Raw genomic sequence first — 21,225 nt, forward strand, 5'->3', positions numbered from 1 at the left:
TAGTGCACCGAATATTCTTCTGAAACTGTCCTTTACTGAACAAGTGGTGGGAGGAATATTCGCGTACGTGACATTCATTCATTGGGTACAAATAGCTGGTGTATTGGACTGCAAGGATGAGTGGAGCAGGAGTAGCATACAGTTAGTTGATCGTGGGTAGACGAATGCTAACTTCAAGCAGCTGGTGAAGCAAGGCATTAGACGTGCTTCGTTAGACTGCCAAGTCTAAGGAAGTTAGACGCCCACGTCTAATAGCGAGATCCATTAGACCACCAAGTCTAATTGAGTTAGACTTCACGTCTAACTACGTATCTGTTAGATTGCACGTTTAACTACGTATCTGTTAGACTGCACGTCTAACTATGCATCTGTTAGACTACACGTCTAACTACGCATCTGTTAGACTTCACGTCTAACTACGCATCTGTTAGACTGCATGTCTAACTACGCATATGTTATATTGTACGTCTAACTACGTATCTGTTAGACTGCACGTCTAACTAGAAACAAGTCTAATTAGCTTGGTTCAAACTAAGTCAAACTTAGCATATTTTTGATGCACCTGCACAAAACAATTAGACAGTTTAGCTTCATTCTTAATCAAAGTTTTACTAATACATCATTAAAATAACGTTAGTCAAAATAATTTGACCCAACAATTTCCCCCTTTTTGATGATGTTAAAACTTTGCACAATTAATAAGATAAGATAATCACTCATCAAATTAAAATAAGAATGACATTTATTCACAAACTTCAAGTGTAAGTTCCAAAAACCAAATTCCAAAAGCCAAGTTCAGAAACCAACAAAAATATTTTAAAAGAAAATAGATTATTGTCCTTCCCTTTTCACGTTTGGATTAGCAAACCTTTCACCAGTCAGGAGGTTGCGAAATTGAGGGAGGAGAGCACGACCACCTCTTCTACCACATCGGTCACCACCGCGACCTCCACCTCTTTTGGTTAGTCTGCAACTTCCTTCATCAACGGCTTTTCTTTTTGATCTGGTGCATGTCGAAGCACCTACTCTTAAGCTACTGCTGCCACCTCCTCTTGAGCTTCCTTCCCCCTTTTTAACATAATCAACATCAAGGGCAATACGACTTTTCTCTTTATCAGCGGCGGCTTCAGAATTTTCCACGGCTTGAATTGATCTTGCAAAGGAATCAGCTTGTTCCATACGTTCAGTGTCGGCTCTATTCATATGATTGGTTAGCTCGACCATTTAACCTTGAACAAGATTCATTCTAGCCATAACTTCCTAATGAAGATCCAGGTTAAATTCCCTTTCACCCTCAAACCTTTCAGACTGTCTTTTGAAGAAGTTTTTTTCGAATTTGGAATAGGTGTTGTTGACGATGTTGATCTCATAAGTGTTTCTCTTCATGGTCTTCTCCAATTCTTTCTGAGTTGCAAGAAAAGAAGAGAATTCTTTCTTGTTTGAACTGTGACCCTTCTCGAGTGTTGACATTCTAGACTGTAAGTCCAGCATATTCTTATGAATAGACTTCATCATCTTTTCCATAGAGTTTAAGTTCTTTGCACCTTCAAGGGAGATTTCTTCAGCAGATGACATCTCTGGAGGGCTGGCTGGAGTAGTTCGAATGGGACTAACATGAGTATGAGCATACACAGAGTGCTCTGGTTCATCTGCCTCAGAAGCATCCTTAGAATTTTCTTTATCTCTGAGAATATTTTCACACACCTTAAGAATCTGTTCAGAAGGTCCTTCGGAGTGAAGAGGTAGATCAATAACTTTTTCAAAGATATTCGCGGTTGTTATTTCAGGAGAGGATCGAGGAGATGGTGAGCTGGGAATGAACCATTGTGATAACATTAGACCTTGTGACGAATTATCATTGTTGTCTTCTTCCCTCTCAGCGGAAGGACTCTTATCGGATTCGTCTTCTTTCGATGGTTCCCCCTCAGATTGTGCCTCAATAGGCGGATTAGCTTCAGCCTCTTTCACTGGAGATTTCTCTATTTCAAGAACAGGGGATTCCAACACATCTGATTCCCGAACCATCGTTTGAATAAGTTCATCTATATTCTCCTCTTCTTCAGGTTGAACAGGATCCCGAGTCTAATTGATACAGGACTGAGCCAGAAGACGTTTTTCTTCAACAGACACATTCCCTAGTTCAATAAGGTGAGCAACAGCTTGCTCTTCTTCCGGTAAAATCAAGTCATTATCCTTAGAGATTTGTATCGGCTCGTCTTCATCTGAAGGATTATAAAACGGATTCAACCCTAAACAGTTGGCTTCATGAACATATCTGAGGATAGTTGAGCTATAGTTTTGCATGATTTGATCAAGTCTCTTTAAGGCCTTTTCTTCTGCATCAACATTTCTTTCCATTGGATTTAAGATTTCTTTTCTTGCTTTGAGCACAGGAAAAAGAGCTCGACCTCTGAGATTGGCTTCTACCAGTTCTTTCCTCTTGAGAGTTTCATAGGCCTCAGAGGTTTTAGCCCATTTTAGGACTCGTTTCTCTATGTTGACCAGCTTCAACCATTTCTCGCTCACACCTTTTCCTTTGATAACTTGATCATACCTATTGGTCATTCTGTTCATAACCCGTGTATCGAAGATGTTAATCTTCACAGCTGCTTTCACATTGGCTTGATCCATCATTAGATTGACAATGCAAGTTGCTTATAAAACTTTCTCATTGGATTCAGTTGCAATAGCCTTGCCCTTTCCAATAACCTCAACAGGTTTAGGAGTTGGCCTTGGTTCATCGATAGTTATGCCAACAGCACCCCTAGTGACTCTCATGATTTCGTGAGGAGTTAAGGGCTTGGAAAAATGCCCAGATAAGTCATTAGACTGAACTCCTTTTCTTGTCACAACGGACTTTTCATGAACACTTTTAGATATAGGTGGCTCGGTATTTGGCAAAATGGGAGCATGTTCAGATGTTGTTACAGCTATAGGGGTAATAACAGCACCCTGCTCTGTTTCGACAGTAATAGTAGCTTCAACAGCTATAGGTTCATTTTGACGGACAAGAGACTGAATCCTGTCAATACTTTCAACATTTAAACCAACTAGCTCAACAGTTGGCCCAACAGCATGTTCCAACACAGGAACAGAAGCATATACAAGTTGTTCCAACAGAGGAACACTAAACTTAGGCACTTCGGTCAGAGAAGAAGGAGGGGTTACCTTCGAGGATGCTTTGGATGATTTAGACGCCCTAGGCGCCTTTAACTTTTCACCTTTTGAAACGGAGGACTTCGCCGGCTTTTTCAACTGGATGGTTGATTGAGAAAGCAAAGACATCAGGATGGCTACAAGTGACGAGGAACCTTGCTTTGTTCTGGAATCGACCACCCCAAAATCTTTCTTCGAAGAACTCTTCTAGATATTAGAACTGGCCTCCGATTCGTTTATGGTTCTTGCTCTTTTATCCCCCGTAGAGAGGATAGAGGTTGTTGGTTGCTTGAAGCAAGTGACGGATCTGCCACCCGTCTGTTGGCTAGACGCGCCAGAGAAGGAATCCTTTGTGTTCTTCATTCTTGTGAGGGTGTTGGCAATGGTAAAGATGTTGAACACACGAATAGAATGAATAACCTCTCTTTCTCCCATAGGAACTCCCAAATGTTCCAAAAATCGGTTGAATTGGATAGCGAATCCCACACTCTCCTTGTTCTTAGAGTCAATCGACCCACACAGATTAGAAAAGAGCGTCGAAGCCTAGTTGACTTGATTTCCCTTAGAGATAGACGTCATATAGTCAAAACGATCCTGACTATAGAGATGAAATGAACCTTATCTTCCTTGAAGAGCCTTCGCAATAATGTTCCAAAAATCGGCTGAGTTGGATAGCAAATCTCACACTCTCATTGTTCTTAGAGTCAATCGACCCACACAGATTAGAAAAGAGCGTCGAAGCCCAGTTGACTTGATTGCCCTTAGAGATAGACGTCATATAGTCAAAACGATCCTGACTATAGAGATGAAATGAACTTGATCTTCCTTGAAGAGCCTTCGCAATAATGTAATTTAAGAGAATGAAATGGGGTTTAAGAACTTTCTTACTCTCATTCATCCTGATTTCCGAATCGTCGGTTAAAAATGCAGTCTTCATTTCCGTGATAGTTTCCGCTGGAAGATGAAGATTGAACGTGTGGCCCTCCAATGGAAGTTCAAAGAACTCCGCATAAGATGCCTCATCAAAAGATATAATTGTTTCTTTCACTGTTGCAGAAATAAAATCACTAACCATGGTTGTCGATTTGAAGAACTCCCGGACTTCTTTCTCGTAGAAAATAAAAGGGCCGCCGAGATACTTTCCGAGGCCGGAATACTCCAAAGATCTGAACATGTCAACCACCTTTTATTGATCGAAAGCATACACCGAGGCGAAATCCACCTGCAAAGTACAGTGACCAAGGGCAATCTTCTTGTAGGCCATTTGAGAGAAGATGAACAGACTCAAGATGAACAAAGTTCTTAAGAGAGAAGTATGGAGAAAGCTAAGGTTCTTGAGATATTTGAGAGCGTAAACGTTTCAATCGCATGCAATATGTCCTTAAATAGATTTCGAAGAGTCGCATGGCTTAACCGTCATTTTTCATAAAGATAGGACCCACTACTTAATGTTAGACGTCTTTTCTCACAGAGTCATCATTAAATTTATGGGTATATTAGTCATTCTCTTCTAACTTGAAAGACACGTGTCTTCATGTTATTTGAAAGTGACTGTTTTAATGTTTGAGCGGGAAAGTTATATGACACAGCATATAAGACAGCTGTCCTTGATCAGTCTAATGGCACACGTAGTTAAACGTTTTTCTTACTTCTACAATCCATATTCTCTAATCGTCTATTAGACGCATGATTTTATTAGACGCAAGCGTCTAATCATGTGTCTTATATATGTTTAACGTCTATTAGACGTCGACGTCTAATTACGCATGAACAACACGTATTAGACGTGTGTTTGGTTAGACGTGAGCATCCAATTGCTCTTGTCTTATAAACATCTAAACGTCTATTAGACTTCAACGTCTAACCGTGCAGGTTATTAACCAAGACACTTTAACTTAGAGACATAGAGTGTGTAATTAAAATACGTCTAAGTACATGCTTTTCCTTTTAGACAACCTTGTCTAATAGACCTATTAAAGCTTTATTCTGTGTACATCTTTATTTTTACAATAAATTTCCCTCTCAATTTATGCATGTACAGAACGAATAAATAAATGTTTTGAGGTCCTTAAGACCAAAAAATATTTTAAGACAGAAAACACTTAGTCCTTAGGAGTGGCAAGAGCCACTATTGATATTATATAGCATGTACTTAGAAGAGTATGCTTCAAGCTTCCTTCCTGCAGTTTCCCTGTATCACCTACACAAGAAATTATTTACAAAATTTTGTACTCACTTTAACTTGGGTCCTCAATCAATCAGTCCCTGAGTTATTTTTATGGATTTCTCATTTTGTGTTGCAATTAATGCGTATGATTTTGACTTAGGAGACGTCTTTCTACTAGCCACCAATCCCTTAGCTTTTGAGGATGTTTTTCTTTTAAAACTCATTGACTTTGAGTCAGGTTTTAGATAGTCGAACTTGCTAGTTGCAGCTAACTTGTTTTTCAGCCAACTAACAGTCGGTGGAACATAAGTTATTTCATCTTTCAAAGCTAACTCCCCATGGATTGGATCAGTGTCAGTTAGACTCCCTTTGACAAAGCTTATTGGCTTAAGCTTGTTAGTTACTGAGTTTAACTTTTTATGGGACTAGTTTGGGTCATTGCTATCAAATCCTAAACCGGATTTAGATCTAACAGGTTTCAACAGACTAATCTAATATTTGACATCTTCTCCACACCTTGTCCAAGTGCTAACAATATAATTTAACCTTTTGTTTTCAAAAGAAAGAGTTTGAATCTATTCTTTGAGCATCTCATTCTCAGATGAGAGCTCAACCACTTTATTTTTAGTAATGTTTGATTATGGAGTTTGAGATAAAATAGGTTGAGACACTTCAGAGGAAGATTTTATTTCATTCTGGGATTCTGATAGCTTTCTGTACTCTATGACAATGTCATTTAGTGCATCTACCAGTTCTCCCCTTAGAAAAATTTTAGAAGAGAAGTTAAATACCTCAGATTCATGAGCTTCTTCTTCTCTTGTCATGAAGTAAGCAACCTCGTCATCATCACTGTCACTAGATGAAGAGTCAGAATCACTATGGTTCTGTTTGTTCTTCCTGTCGCCTGCCAAGAGAGCCTTCAACTCCTTTTCTTCTTCCTTCTTCTTCTCATCACGCTTCGGCTTCCGACATTCCGATTGATAATGACCTAAAATACCAAAGTTAAAACACTTAACATTAGCTTTAGATTTCTTATTGTCGTTTGTATTTGAAGAGCTTGAGTTAGAGTTGCTCTTCTTCATGAAGTTGCCAAACTTCTTCACGAAGAGAGACATAGCATCGCTGCTGAGCTGTTGGGCAAATGTCTTCACATCAGGGGCAACTGGTGGCAGTCACCAAGGCTTTGGTAATGATGGTGGATGAGGGTTGATCTTCTTCAATCCTTGAGTTCAGCTCGAACTCATAGGCATTGAGATCACTAAACAGATCGAAGAGCCCGATCTTGTTGAGGTCTTTGGATTCCCTCATTGCCATCGTATTTATGTCCCACTCCCTTGATAAATCTCGCATGATCTTGATAGCAATCTCCATGTTGCTATAGGTCTTGCCAAGAATGGATAGAGTGGATATAACATTGTTGAACCTTGCGTTAAACTCAGTCATTGTTTCTCTAGGACGCATTTTAAAGCTGGCAAACTGCTGAGTGACAACCATGATTTTGTTCTCTTTGGTTTGTTCATTGGCCTCACACAGTTGGGTGAGTCTGTCCCAGATCTCCTTGACAGTTTCACACTCGATGATGTAGTTGAACATGTTGTCATTAAGAGATCTATATAGAACGTCCAATGCCATGTTGTTGAGGTTGTTCCTCCTCTTACCTTCGCTGATCCATTCGAATTTCTCCTTTTCTATTTTGATGGGACCATCTGTGATAACACTCCACATGTCATCATGAAGAGAAGAAAGATGAGCATGGACTCTCTTCTTCCACACAATATAGTTTTCTTTTGAGAACGTGGGGATTGCGGTAGCATTGGAATCTTTGGATATGATCGACATTTTTGGTGATAGCTTAAGAATAGAAACAAGGCTCTGATACCAATCTGATAGGATCGGTGTAATCAATAGAGACGGGGATCTAACTATTAATGACAACTTCTAGAAAACGATTTGATAGAAATCCTGTTATGAATTAATTATCACTTTCTATTCTTCACAAACCCTTGCAAACTCTTGAAGCGATTCAAGTGCGGAAACGTTTGCTCAGGTTTGAAGCTAAGAGCCAATGGGAAAAGAGAAGACAAAATGTAAATGACACAATAGTTTGTTTATGGATGTTCGGAGCAAACTCTCCTACGTCACCTCTTCTTCCAACCACCGAAGGATTCACTATACTTCTTTGAATCAAATACAATTTACTGGCTAGCAAACTGTTAAACAGAACAGGCTCTATTCAACTTACAATGTGATTAAGAATTTTACTCAGCTAGACAGATTTTGATTCTCTCTTGAACTTGAAGATGTACAGATCAGAAAATGCAAGAGTATGAGATTGATAGCAAGTAAGGCTTCTGAAATCAGTACACTCGTAAAAACTTGTTGTTCACTGATCAAAACGGGTATGTCAACTGTTGTCCTTGAGGATCTATATATAGAAGACAATCATCAACAGTCGAATCTTCTAGATGAACACGTGGCAAGCGCCCATTGGAAAGCCTCCATAGTACAAGAGTACAGCAGGCTATGTGCACAAGGATCGTGGCCGTACCGAACTGGTAGTGCGCCGAATATTCTTCTGAAATTGTCCTTTACTAAACAAGTGGTGGGAGGAATATTCGCGTACGTGGTATTCATTCATTAGGTACAAATAGCTGGTGTACTGGACTGCAAGGATGAGTGGAGCAGGAGTAGCATACAACTAGTTGATCGTGGGTAGACAAATGCTAACTTCAAGCAGCTGCTGAAACGAGGCATTAGACGTGCTTCGTTAGTCTGCCAAGTCTAAGGAAGTTAGACACCCACGTCTAATAGCGAGATCCATTAGACCACCAAGTCTAATGGAGTTAGACTACACGTCTAACTACGTATTTGTTAGACTGCACGTCTAACTACGTATCTGTTAGACTGCACGTCTAACTACGTATCTATTAGACTGCACGTCTAACTAGCAACACGTCTAATTAGTTTGTTTCAAACTAAGTCTAACTTAGCATATTTTTTATGCACATGTACAAAAACAATCAGACGACTTAGATTCATTCTTAATCAAAGTTTTACTAATACATCATTAAAATAACGTTAGTCAAAATAATTTGGCCCAACACAATCTCAATTGATCACAAACCTCTTATCCAACGTTTAACCAACCACTAACCCCCAATTGACCATCATCTTGTGACTCGCACTTTTTTCATATGTCTCTTTATCCCTTTGGTCGACAAACCACCCACCACCCGACCTCCATCTTGTGACCTCACACTTTCAAATGATCGTTAAACTAACCATTAATTCTGACCTCACACGACAAACCTCCCATCACATACGACCTCCATTTTATGATCTCACACTTTCAAATGCTCGCCAAACCAACTACTAATTCCGACTTCACACTCTTAGATGTCTCATATCATTTGTTTAAAAATTGTGCGTCATGTTTTTGGATTCAAACTCTGATCTTAAATATGAAATATAAACATTTTAACCCCGACCACTCAAGATTATTGAAATAATTTTATTATTTTGTGTATTTATATATATTTTGTATTTAATATTTATTATCAATTAGTTAATTTTTATATTAATTAATAATTATTTATACTCGTAAAAAATATTATATATATATGATGAGAGAAAAAAATATATTTATATAAAATTAATGATGAAAAATAATATAATATATGAGGAGTGATAGGAGAAGGAAAATTGAGGAAGGGATTATGTGTTATACTCATTTGTTGGAAAAATAGAAAAGTAAGAGAAAAGAAAGAAGAAAGAAATTATTTGATTTTTTCAATAAATTATGTCATGTCATTTTATTTCTTATTCTCTCACTCAACTTTTCTTTTTCAATCATTTCTCGTAAGGTAATAATAATTAATTTAGTATTAAACTCAGTTTTTTATTTTTTTATTTTTAATTTTTTTTAATTAATTTATTTATTTACATTTAAACTCATTATTATATATATATATATATATATTTAAATTATTTTTTTTAAATGTGATAGATTTAAATTATTATTTTTATAAATTAAATTATTTTTATTTTAAAATTTATTTTAATTTTAAAATTTAAAATTTAAAATTTATATTTTAATATATATATATATATATATATATATATATATATATATATATATATCAAATATTAATTTATATAACTTTTTAATAAGAAAATTAATAAGTACACCAACCACTTTTACTAAATTTTCAAAAAATTATTTTGTATTTCTATGCAATATATTTAAAATATTATTTTTTTTATAAATATGTACTTAATGTAATTTTTATTATGAGTGGTGTAATTTAACTTTTTCATTCAATTATTTATTTATAACAAATTTAGTAGGACTAGTTAAATTTTTTATTATATTATTATTCATAACAAATTTTTATTAGTATTTAGTCTAACTTTTTTATAAAATAATAATTTAATATATATTAAAATATAAATAATTAAAGTTATAAAAATAATAATTTAAAATATATATCAAAATATAAATAATTATGTGTGATAAAAGATAAAATATATTTATATAAAAATAATAATGAAAAATAATATAATATATATATATAATTAATGTAAGAGTAAATAATTAGGAAAAAAATTAGTTATTATTATTTAATATTTATAAAAAAATTATATATATTATATTATAGTGTTATTATATATATAATTATTAATAAGATAATATATTATATATATGGTATAGGATTAGTGGGTGAAAAAATATAAAATAAAAAATATTTATATAAAATTAATAATTAAAGAAAATATATATAATATAGTCTTATTATAATATATATATATATTAAGAAAAAAAATGATATATATCCGGATAAAAAATAATTATTATTATTATTATTGCATGAGTTTAAATTTTAAATAAAGAGAAAAAAAAATTAATGATAAAAGATAAAATATATTTATATAAAATTAATAATTAAAGAAAATATATATAATATAGTCTTATTATAATATATATATATATATATATATATATTTTAAGAAAAAAAATAATATATATCCGGATAGAAAATAATAATAATTATTATTATTGCATGAGTTTAAATTTTAAATAAAGAGAAAAAATAAATTAATGATAAAAGATAAAATATATTTATATAAAATTAATTATAAAAAATAATATAATATATATAAGATAATAATAACTAATTTTATTATTCAAATTTCAAACTTAATTTTTTATTTTTTATTTTTAAATTTATTTATTTATTTATATTTGAACTCTTATTATATATATTATATATATATATATATATATATATATATATATATATATATATTTAATTTTTTTTTATAAATGTGATATATTTAAATTATTATTTTTATAAATTAAATTATTTATATTTTTGATATATATTTTAAATTACTATTTTTATAAGTTTAATTATTTATATTTTAATATATATATATTTCAATTATTAATTTATATAACTTTTTAATAACAAAATTAATAAGTTTACAACTACTTCCAACAATTTTTTTTTTAGAAATTATATTCTATATTGGCATAACAACATATTTAAAATATTATTTTTCATAAATATTTATTTAATACAAGTTTTTATGATGAATAGTCTAATTTAACTTTTTCATTTTGTAGTTAATTTTTTATTATATTTTCTATTTATACCAAAATTTTATTAGTATTTAGTCTAATTTTTTTATAAAATCACAATTTAAAATATATATCAAAATATATATAATAAAAAATAAATTATATATTTATATAAAATTAATAATGAAAAATAATATAAGATAATAATAACTCATTTTTATTTTTTCAATTATTTTCTCTCCTATATCCTATATAGAATATTAAAGGAAACTATATAGAATATTAAAGGAAAAAGACATCTTTGTAATTAATAAGACATTTTGACGAGAATGTGTATATCCTTAGCAGCTAGGACAAGCGCCCAAGTTGTAAATAATACATACTACTGGAACAACAACAACTAGTTTGCCTTTGTCTATTATCTATTGCTTCCTGCAATGAATCTCTCCTCTCAATTTCGATAAATCTTTAGTTGTCAGACCCAAATCACCGATCTATTCGCATCTACAGCTTTCTTCAAGGGCCGACCGCTGTCCAATTTGCACAATTTTTGATCTGAATCTCATCTTAATCGAAATGAGGAAGAGAGAAAGAGAGAACCCTTGTGGGGTTTGCGGCCACTATCACAAGTTCGAAGAAGGAGAGGTATGTGGGATTTGTGGACATCGGATGCCTGTTCTATCGGAGAAAACTTCTCTCCAAGTCAGTGCTTTTCCTTCAGAGATCTTGCCGGAGTTTCTCTATCTGGGTAGCTATGATAACGCATCGCGCTCCGAACTGCTCAAGACTCAGGGTATCTCTCGCATTCTCAATGTAAGTCTAGTTCTCAAAAATTTCAATCTTTGGATTCAGGTTAAGGATGGAGATTGCGATTTGTCAATGGACAGTCTTGATTCTGAGATTGCATTTTATGTTAACATGCTCTAATGCTATTTGTCCCCTCAAAGGAAGAGAGTGATTAAGTTAGGCAAATAACCATAGTGAACCTTTCTGATCAAGTAGATTTATTAATTTGATGAAGTCTCTTTACATAGTAAGAACAAAGGGATTGATTATTAACAAATTCTGAAGCTTTTTGCAACTGTTGGTGGAGAAGATAATGTTCACTTCATTTCGAAATACCATTTCTGTCATATTTTTCCATCCAGATGGGGATGTATTTGAACTTAGTCCCGAACTTATACACAAATTTACTGGAAGTTTCTATGTCATATCTGGATTTGAAAACAAAAGTGTTGACCCAACAGGGAAAGGGTTAGGGCCTAACAAAATTCTGCCAAAAACTTGTCCATTTTGTTCTATAGAAAATGTAACTAAACAAGATATGAAGAAAACTGTTTGCTTCTTTGACTGGTCTTTTGAGATGACTATATATGGGTGTATTTGGCTAGACAAAATTTGAGCTGGATAAATTCCGTTTGGTTATCAGTCTACACTGTTTTTACTAAACTTTGGAATCATAATCGAGGTTTAATCTCATTCAGCCACACATTTTGTATGAAATGAGAAAATATTTGTGACAACTACAAATTTGACGATTTCTGATTGCGATCAACTGAAATTAGTATTGTTGATTCATTGGGTTATTCCTCTTTATTATCACTAATATTTTGGGTGATACAAACATTTTAAATTTTCCATTTGTCTTATGAATCCCTAGTATTTGGATGAGATTTCCTGCTACCACTATCATATTCATTCACATCTATCATCTTCGATGTCATTATATAATATATCATCTAATTTATTCATTGCAGGAGTTTTTTAGTCTGAAATAGCAGTTTTTTCACACAAATTTTAACCTGAAATTTTCATTGGCCTATCTATATGTAGACGGTACCTTCTTGTCAAAATCTTTACAAGAACTCTTTCACTTATCACTGTCTCCAAGATGATAAAAGCCTATCTTTTGATGATGCCATCCTGTTTCTAGGTATGTGTCTTTTCATTATGTTAATGTGTATCCTATATTGTTATTCTCTTGTTTTACCCATAAGTTAAATAGAAGATGAATCAGATTAAATGTTCAGCATGCCAACCTTATTGGTTTTTTGAGGATGTGAAGAATGTATCCATGGATGATTTCTTAAGTTTGCGCCATTTCATACCTTAGTAAAACTTGATGGGTCAATAGATTGCTTAATGTTTTAGTATTTTTCACTAAACGGAGGGAACAATTATACCTTCTTTTGTAGAGTGCCAATTGAATTTTGGGTGGAAACTCATTGCACGTGAAAGTGGAGTATTTCATATGAGATTCATTTTTGTTCAGGTCACGTTTTGAGTGTGCTTGATAAAATTGAAAATTATGGGAATATTGAATTGTAAGTGCCAAACTAATTAAGTGTCTTAGAAAATAAAGGTTGATAAACCAAAATGAAAATATCGAATTTATGAGAAGCCAAAATGATAGATCTTTAAATACAAACTTTAATATTGAAAAAGAAAAAATTCATACATGCACTTGTTCGCCTAGTTTTAAAGACTTGAAATTCTCCCTCCCTTCCTTTCTCTTTCGAGATGTCCTACTCTTGGTTGTTGGTATAATGTCTATGGAAGAATCTAGGATTGGGTTTCCAGATGTAAATCATTGGTGTAGTTTTTATAGTTCAGATCTTCCTGTCTGTTAACTCTTCACAATTTAGGCCTATTCCACTTGAAGTTCTCAAGTGTTGATAAACTGTGTAACAACTCGTTTTCTTTTTTGGTCAGAACAATGTGAAAAAGATAGAGCCCGTGTTCTTGTCCACTGCATGTCAGGGAAAAGCAGGTGAATTTCTTTGTGCAGACATGATTTATTCTCTTTTAAGTTTTATGTTTATAAATAGCATACAGATTACAGATGAGAGTTAAAATTTAAAAAAAAAAAAAAAAACTGTTGGTTTATTAGAAATAACATAATTCCTTGGTTCTTGAACAGGTCTCCAGCTGTTGTGATTTCCTTCTTGATGAAAAGCAGAAGATGGACACTTGTACAGAGTTATCAATGGGTGAAAGAACGAAGACCATCTGTTGAAATCACTCAAGGTCCTTACATAATCTCTCTTACTTGTTTTTTGTAAAAAATAATTTAATAAAATCTCTCTCTTTGTTACTATTCCTATTTTTTTTCAAAAGGTTGATAGGGTTTATATATAGATCTTTGAATTTGCACTTGACTGACTCATATTGAAGGCTTTGAAGAGCAATAATATAGTATATTCTTTGATTCGATTGGGAAAAAATTGGTTGATTTGATTGAAAAGAAGTGATAAGATTGGACATCTATGCCATATACACTAGGATTAAAATGTCATCTATCTCATATAACATATAAAAAACTCTCTTTTTTCCGACCATGAATATCATATTTCCTCTAGTTGATATGTACAAGATTGTTAATATTCTTCTTCAGGGCATTCATATTGTCTTATTTCGAGAATCAGTTCTGAATTTCCTAGAGTCAATACAAGAGGCTTAGATTAAATTTTTATTGAGAGCACCTGAATTGGAGTAAGGGTAATGAAGTTGAGTTGTTGTGCTAGTCTCCTCATGGCTTATTGAGGGGCCCACAAGTTGGCTTGGAGCCCTATTCATAAAAGAAAATGTATCAACAACTAGGCCTATTTTTTTTTTCTCGAGAGAAATTTATCATGAATCGTGAAACATATAAATAATTATAACAGATAAAAAAAACTCTCATATACTAGGACATATCCCTTTGTATAACCTAGAATTTAATCAAGAAAAGATGAAGAGATCAATAACTAGACTTTCTCTATTAGATTCCTAAGAAAAACTTTGGCAACTCAAGTATTTGATGAGTTTTGGTTACCCCACACACAGATTCGGGTTGGTAGTTAACTACCTCATGAGTTTGATTGAAGAATGTTAGTTCATAAACACAGATTATTCATAATCAAATTTCAATTTCGTAATAAACTATTGTGCCGGTTTGAAAACACTATTATTTTGTCGCAATCACGATTTCATTGGATATCAAGTAATTCATGATCCAGATAATTTCTAGAGCATGATTAAGATTATAGTGTGATTTTTGGCTGGTATATAGATTGTTGTCTTGATCATGAACAGATTACAATGTGATTTTTGGCTTCATTCAATACAAGTTCAGATTATTGTCTACATCTTTCTGGTTACAAGGGTGGAAAAGAGATTCGATTTCCACGTGCAGGGTCCTGCTAGGTTTTCAGAAAAAAGAAAATAATATAAGATTTTTCTAGATTATAATACAGTTTAAAAAATGCGTACCTTAAACAGCCCAACAATTAAAACTAGGTTATATTTTGTTTTCTTAAAAGATCTAATATATATAATGAATTTTGTTTTCTTGATTCTTTAGCTGTGAACCAGCAGTTACAGGAGTACGAGCTGAAGCTGTTTGGCCTGATTGAGAACATCAGCCCTCCTGCCTTACCAACCTTTCAACCCGAAGGTATGCAATCCTTCACCTTCGGATTCTCAAAACCGAGTGATCCACTAGCTCCAGTCCCAACATTCGGTGGTCTTCAAAACAACATTACATCGTCAATATTTTCCCGTCCGTTGGATGTTTCTCCTCTAGAATTCACATTCGGGGCTGGTCAAGCTCACAAGAACGCTTCTGGATCTTCTTATATGGCAAACCAAACGAATCCTAACAGCAACGATGTACACATGGATGGCTCTTGAACACCTGAGTATCTTCGGGTTTTATAGTCTTTGATCAACTAGCAGAATTCTGAAAAAACTTGGTGAGTTTTTATACAATGAAATATTTATGAATGTTGTTGTCGGGTTTTTATTGACTTTCATATGTTGCTCGTCTGGTTTGGCATGCAATCAAATTTTTTTAGTTTGTATGAGCCCCCTTGAAATCAGATGGTTTGCAGCTTCAAAGTAAATGAATTTATATACTTGTTTCAAGTGTTCTTATTTCTCTAATGCATGTGTTTAGATCCCTTTCCTTAGTTCATTTGGAAACAATTTTGTATTTGGATTTGTTCTCGATCAAGTTTAAACAAAAAAACGTCAATAATTCTATGTTATCTCATAAATTTATTGATAATTTCTCATACAAAACTTAGATTGAGGCCTAAAAAGTGTTTCTAAATGTGCTAGAAATGAAACTAGTCTAAATTAGTATTGGAAATAAAATATTAGAGAAAATAATATTTTACAAATATATAGTCCAATATGGTTCTTCATAGTAATATTTTTGAATGATTGTGTAGTTTATTATTATATATTATCATAAAGAGGATTGATAAACTCAACTAAAGATTCAACGAAAGCAGGTCCACGAATCCGACGTGGTCTGCTAGGTGTTCCCAAGTCATTAAAGCGTTCATTTCGGGTCTTGAAACCACTAATTTTGAGAACAAAAAAAAAATAAAAAAATAAAAATCCCGAAATGGCCGTTTCGGAACCTAAAATTACCGTTTTCGGACATTTGAAAATTTTCCCTCTTCTACCCACGTGACATATCGGTCATAATCGTGAACTTACTTTCATTGAATATTTTATTGTTAAGTTATCATTTTTCTTATCATAAAATGCTATACTATTAATTTATTAAATAGTCTAATATATCACTGTGTTAGCATTAAATAAAGAAATAGTTGATGTGACATTAAGCCTTTAAGTAATTTTGTTAGCTGTTCCAATAAGAATCAACCCCCAACTGAATTCTATAAACCAACTTCAATAATATTTAATGTCATGAGAAAAATAATAATTAATAATGTCACATAAATTACTTCATTTTTTTTTGTTTAATCTTCCCCATGAAAACCAAGCACTATAAGGAATTTATTCAATTATCAATTTATTTATTTTCAAAATTAAAACATTTAAGTAAACTTTTGTCCTAAAACTTGTCCAATAAACTATTTTTCTTACCAATTTATTTAGTTAAAGTGAAAATAATCTATCTTAAAAGGATCAAAATCTTCTATTTAATTTTTATTAAGAAATAATACTTTAATTTATATATATATATACTAATCACCCAGAAAATAAAAATAAATAAATAAATTCATTCAAGTATTGTTTTTTCAAACTGAAATTAATTCCATAATAATTGTTAACAACTATTGCTGCCATTAATTAATACTACTACTATTATTATATTACCAACTAAATCGTTATTCACTTCTCATTTATTTTCTTGAATTAGTCAACAATTTTTTTTTACTTTTGATATGAAATTAATCAATTATAAGTTAATTAATTAATTTTGGAAAAGAGTTTTGAATTAATTAATTAAAATGAGTTTTAGATTTATTAATAGAAAATCAATAATCCTAGAAAAAGGGTTTGAATTAATTAATTTTAGAAAATGAATTCTGGATTTAATTAATTAATCCTTTTGAAAAGAGTTTTTTTAAATTAATCAATAAAAAATCAATTAACTTAAAAAAAATTAGAATTAATTAATTCATTCAAAAACTTACAGATTTAAATATATATATATATATATATATATATATATATATATATATATATATATATATATATATATATATATATATATTTGTTTTTGACTAATTTAACAAAATATTTTTTTTGATTATTTTTGTGGGTAAAAAAAGAAGTGTCTATTTATATATTCAAACAATAAAACAAATTTATTTAGTATTATAATTTTACATATTTTAAATATATATATTTTTACACAAAATATTATATTATTATTGTTAATAATTAATATTATTATTTAATAAAAATTATTATATATTTTCTTAAAAATAATTTAAATTAAAAAAATATATATGTATCTAAAAATTTGAACGAGACTATATATATTTAAAAAAATAATTTAACATAATGTTTACCCAAAACAAATATCAATTATCTCATCCATTAACTCTTTAACAAAAGTGTGTGGGTAATTTTTTTTTAATTATATTAAAAATTATTTTTTAATATCTTATTTGGTATTAATTAAATAAAATAATGTTATTTATTAACAAATTTAATAATAATTGTTAGTTTAAATTTAACTTCAATCTTCGAATGTTTTCAAAGATACCTATATATGTTATTTTATTTTTGCTCTATTATAATTTGGGGAGTCGGGTCCAATTTAAGGATGCTTTTATAATATGTGATTAAACTTTGAATTGCTTTATATAATATATTTTCTTAATTGCTCAAATGTAACATTTCATTTATTAATAATAATTTAGTGTCAAATATTTGATTAATTTATATAAACAAAAATGAATCTCTACTCTCTTTATTTTTTCTTATTTGCCAAGCAGTTTATTTAGGGAAAAAGTCTCAAATAATTTTTAAAAAAAATGATCAAATTCTAATCTCCTAATACAATTTAAAATTTGAGTTTTGTATGATAAAAATAATTTAAATTCTAGTCCAAGTTTATTTTTCTTAGATTATAGATAGTACTTAATGGCCTATTTTTCTGTTGGGAAGCCTTAAATTTCTTATAGTTAATTTATTTTCCTTTGTCAAAAAGAATGAAATGTGACAAGAATTGAATTGGTGACCTTCAACTACTCCAAACATGAGGGCTAACATTGATTCTGGTCTTTTAACTACACTATATTGATTTTCATTTAATTTGATTTATATATATACTGGTTTTTAGTATTTATGATTTTGATATACATACTTTTTTATTTGTTTTGTATACACTATTGTTAAATAAGTAAATTATTAAAGTTGTTAGTAAAAGTTTATTAATAGTAGAAGATATTAGTTTCAATCATTTTTAATAACTCTTTTTAGGACTAATATATATATTCATCCTTAAGATTATTAGTGAATTTGAAAAATTTCCTTAAAATATACATCATCTAATAAGTCCTTTTACAAACAAAAAAAATTTAAAACCATTCATTTTTTTACACATCATAAGACATCTCATTACTATGTAATATAATTTTGATTTCATATATCTTTCTTTCCCGATAACTAACGAGAGAGAAACAAACAAATATTATTAAATTTATTAATATATATCTAATTAAAATATATTTTAAAATATTATTTTATTTAAATTAATATCTTATCAAAGATATTTAAATAAAATAGTTTTCAAATATATTATTCTTTATTTTTATTTTGTTTTTGTTCAAACTCAACTTCACTTGAACCTGCACATTTATAAACGAGCTCAAATTTGTTGTTTGAGATTAGTTCCACTCTACACCACATTTATAATATAAGTTGAATTTTTATTCACATTTTACCTGAAACAGCAAATTTAAGGTGATTTATAACAAACTAATAAAATTATTATATTTTACTCTCGTTATTTTTATAATTAAAGAGATACATTTTTATTTAGGAGAAAAATATTTATTTTATTAAATAATATTACTCTCAAGTCTCAAGTAAACTTTATTAACATATCAAATAATTTTATTTTATTTTTATATTGGCCTGGATTTAAACTGAAAATATATGACCAAGGAATTTGGGAAACAAATTAAAGATTTTGAGAAGATAAAAAAATAAATTAGAAATTTTTTTTGTTTATTGCACTTATTTTAAAATGATATATACTTTAAGTTTAAGGATTGAATTTTAAATTGGCTTAGACCAAATAAAATGTTTACTTGATTTGCAAAAGAAATTGTGAAGTCTTCTCTAGAACAATTAAACTAATGTACACGTTTATTAATTTTGAAATAACTGTATTGAAAAAAAAAAAAAAAAATTTGAAATAACAGAGTTTATAAATGTCTACTAGAGACATGAAATAAAAAATGTATTTATTATATACAATGTGAAAGCAAAGGCTTTAAGATAACAAGATTTATGAGTTTCAGAAACTAATGTCATGTAATTTATTGATCAAATATTTAATGACATGTAGATAAGATTCTATTTAAGACCTTTTATTTTTTTGATTTTATTTATAAATACAAATAAATTGTGATTTTCTAATAAGATTTTACAATAATTTTTATGAATAAATTATTCTAAATAAAAAAAATGAAAGATAGATGAATATTTATCATATAAACTAGATAATTTAGAGCAAATACGAATAAATAAGCTAAAGTCATTAAGATATATAACGTATAAGCTGAATAAGTTATAACAATAAACTGTGTTAGCTTAATCAAACTGAATTTATATGTTTTATCTCAACATTCTGAAATACTTTCCAATATGGCAGCACGAAATGTGTTCAATTTATGGAAGAAGATAGGAGTCTAAAATCAAATAGCAAAATGTGGAAGAAAAGAAAGAAGCGGAAACCAATGAGGACTCTAAAAGGGAATAAAACAATGAAATTGAAGGGAAAATGTTAAGGGACTACGTTTCTGTTGGAGAAGAGAATAAAGGTAACAATAAAACAGAAAATAGAGAAGATGAAGGAATTTGATTCTTAAACAAGTCAAGCTGTAACAGAGAAAACCAGAGAGGATGATACTTGTAGAGGATACCATAGCTAAAAGAAGCAAATACAAGAATCCTGAAACTCAAGTTGAGAACAACAAAGATAAGAATTCTAAAATCCTGAAAAAAATATTTCTATCAGATTAGTACGGGCTCGTTCAAAGAAAGATTACACAATGAGAATAAACAAGTTTCATCATCTTCATCGATTCAATCTCTTTTCATCGCAAAAGGAAGGGACAAGGGAAGGAGAAGAATGACACATGACGCAGTAGACTTATATGGAAATAAACACCATGATTGAGATAATTATGAGTTGCTATTAATTATAATCTTTTAGTTTGTAATGTTTATTATATGATTGTGTGAATGTTACTAATTAGATACTTTAGAATACGTTGATTGTCATCTTTTAATTATAGTTAGGTTCTATTCTAGTTATGATTCTTGACACTATCACTTTTAAGATTTTTAATGAATTGGTATTAACCGTTTATTTTTTAAAAAAATATCGTTGATCATAAAAACTCATACTATTAAAAAAATATATATATGTATGTATATACATTCCTTATTAGTTAATCTAGCTATCTGAACACTATAAAGCACAACCAAAATTTTCCACAAAATGAAACATTAAATATCCACACAATTATTTTATTCATAAAGTGAAAAATCTCTTTATTTTAAATGAAAGTTCATTAAAACCTACCACTTAAAGAGTTACAAAGATTATGGTACTATCTCTCCTTGGGTGAGTAGTGCTTTAACAAAAACTATTAAAAAATTATATATCTATATCTATATTTTTTATTTTTTTTAATATAAGAAATAATTTAAAATAATATAAATAAGAGTTGCATATAACACACAATATCAGGATAGATACATCATACAAAATACATGCTTGCTCTAATTTTTAAAATCTCTTTATCTCAAAATTTGAAGAAACTGTAAAAAGAGTTTA

At 30.5% G+C, this 21,225-nt stretch overlaps 1 protein-coding gene across 1 annotated transcript; it reads left to right on the forward strand.

Moving 5' to 3' along the window:
• Positions 1-11,276: 11,276 nt before the first annotated feature.
• LOC124945221 (protein-tyrosine-phosphatase IBR5) lies at positions 11,277-15,827 on the forward strand. The gene is made up of 5 exons (XM_047485611.1): positions 11,277-11,717; positions 12,738-12,837; positions 13,617-13,674; positions 13,825-13,931; positions 15,247-15,827. Exons 1-5 carry the CDS (start codon positions 11,481-11,483, stop codon positions 15,573-15,575), a joined length of 831 nt encoding a protein of 276 aa, XP_047341567.1. The 5' UTR covers positions 11,277-11,480; the 3' UTR covers positions 15,576-15,827.
• Positions 15,828-21,225: the final 5,398 nt, after the last annotated feature.

This window comes from Impatiens glandulifera, chromosome 7, assembly GCF_907164915.1.
Source record: "Impatiens glandulifera chromosome 7, dImpGla2.1, whole genome shotgun sequence".
Lineage (NCBI taxonomy): Eukaryota > Viridiplantae > Streptophyta > Magnoliopsida > Ericales > Balsaminaceae > Impatiens > Impatiens glandulifera.

Excerpts from the sequence above, each read along its gene's own strand:
- LOC124945221 (XM_047485611.1), top strand. The coding sequence starts at position 11,481 with ATGAGGAAGAGAGAAAGAGAGAACCCTTGTGGGGTTTGCGGCCACTAT. Across the intron at positions 11,718-12,737 it reads GTATCTCTCGCATTCTCAAT|ACGGTACCTTCTTGTCAAAA; the intron begins GTAAGTCTAGTT and ends ATCTATATGTAG. Across the intron at positions 13,675-13,824 it reads TGCATGTCAGGGAAAAGCAG|GTCTCCAGCTGTTGTGATTT; the intron begins GTGAATTTCTTT and ends GTTCTTGAACAG.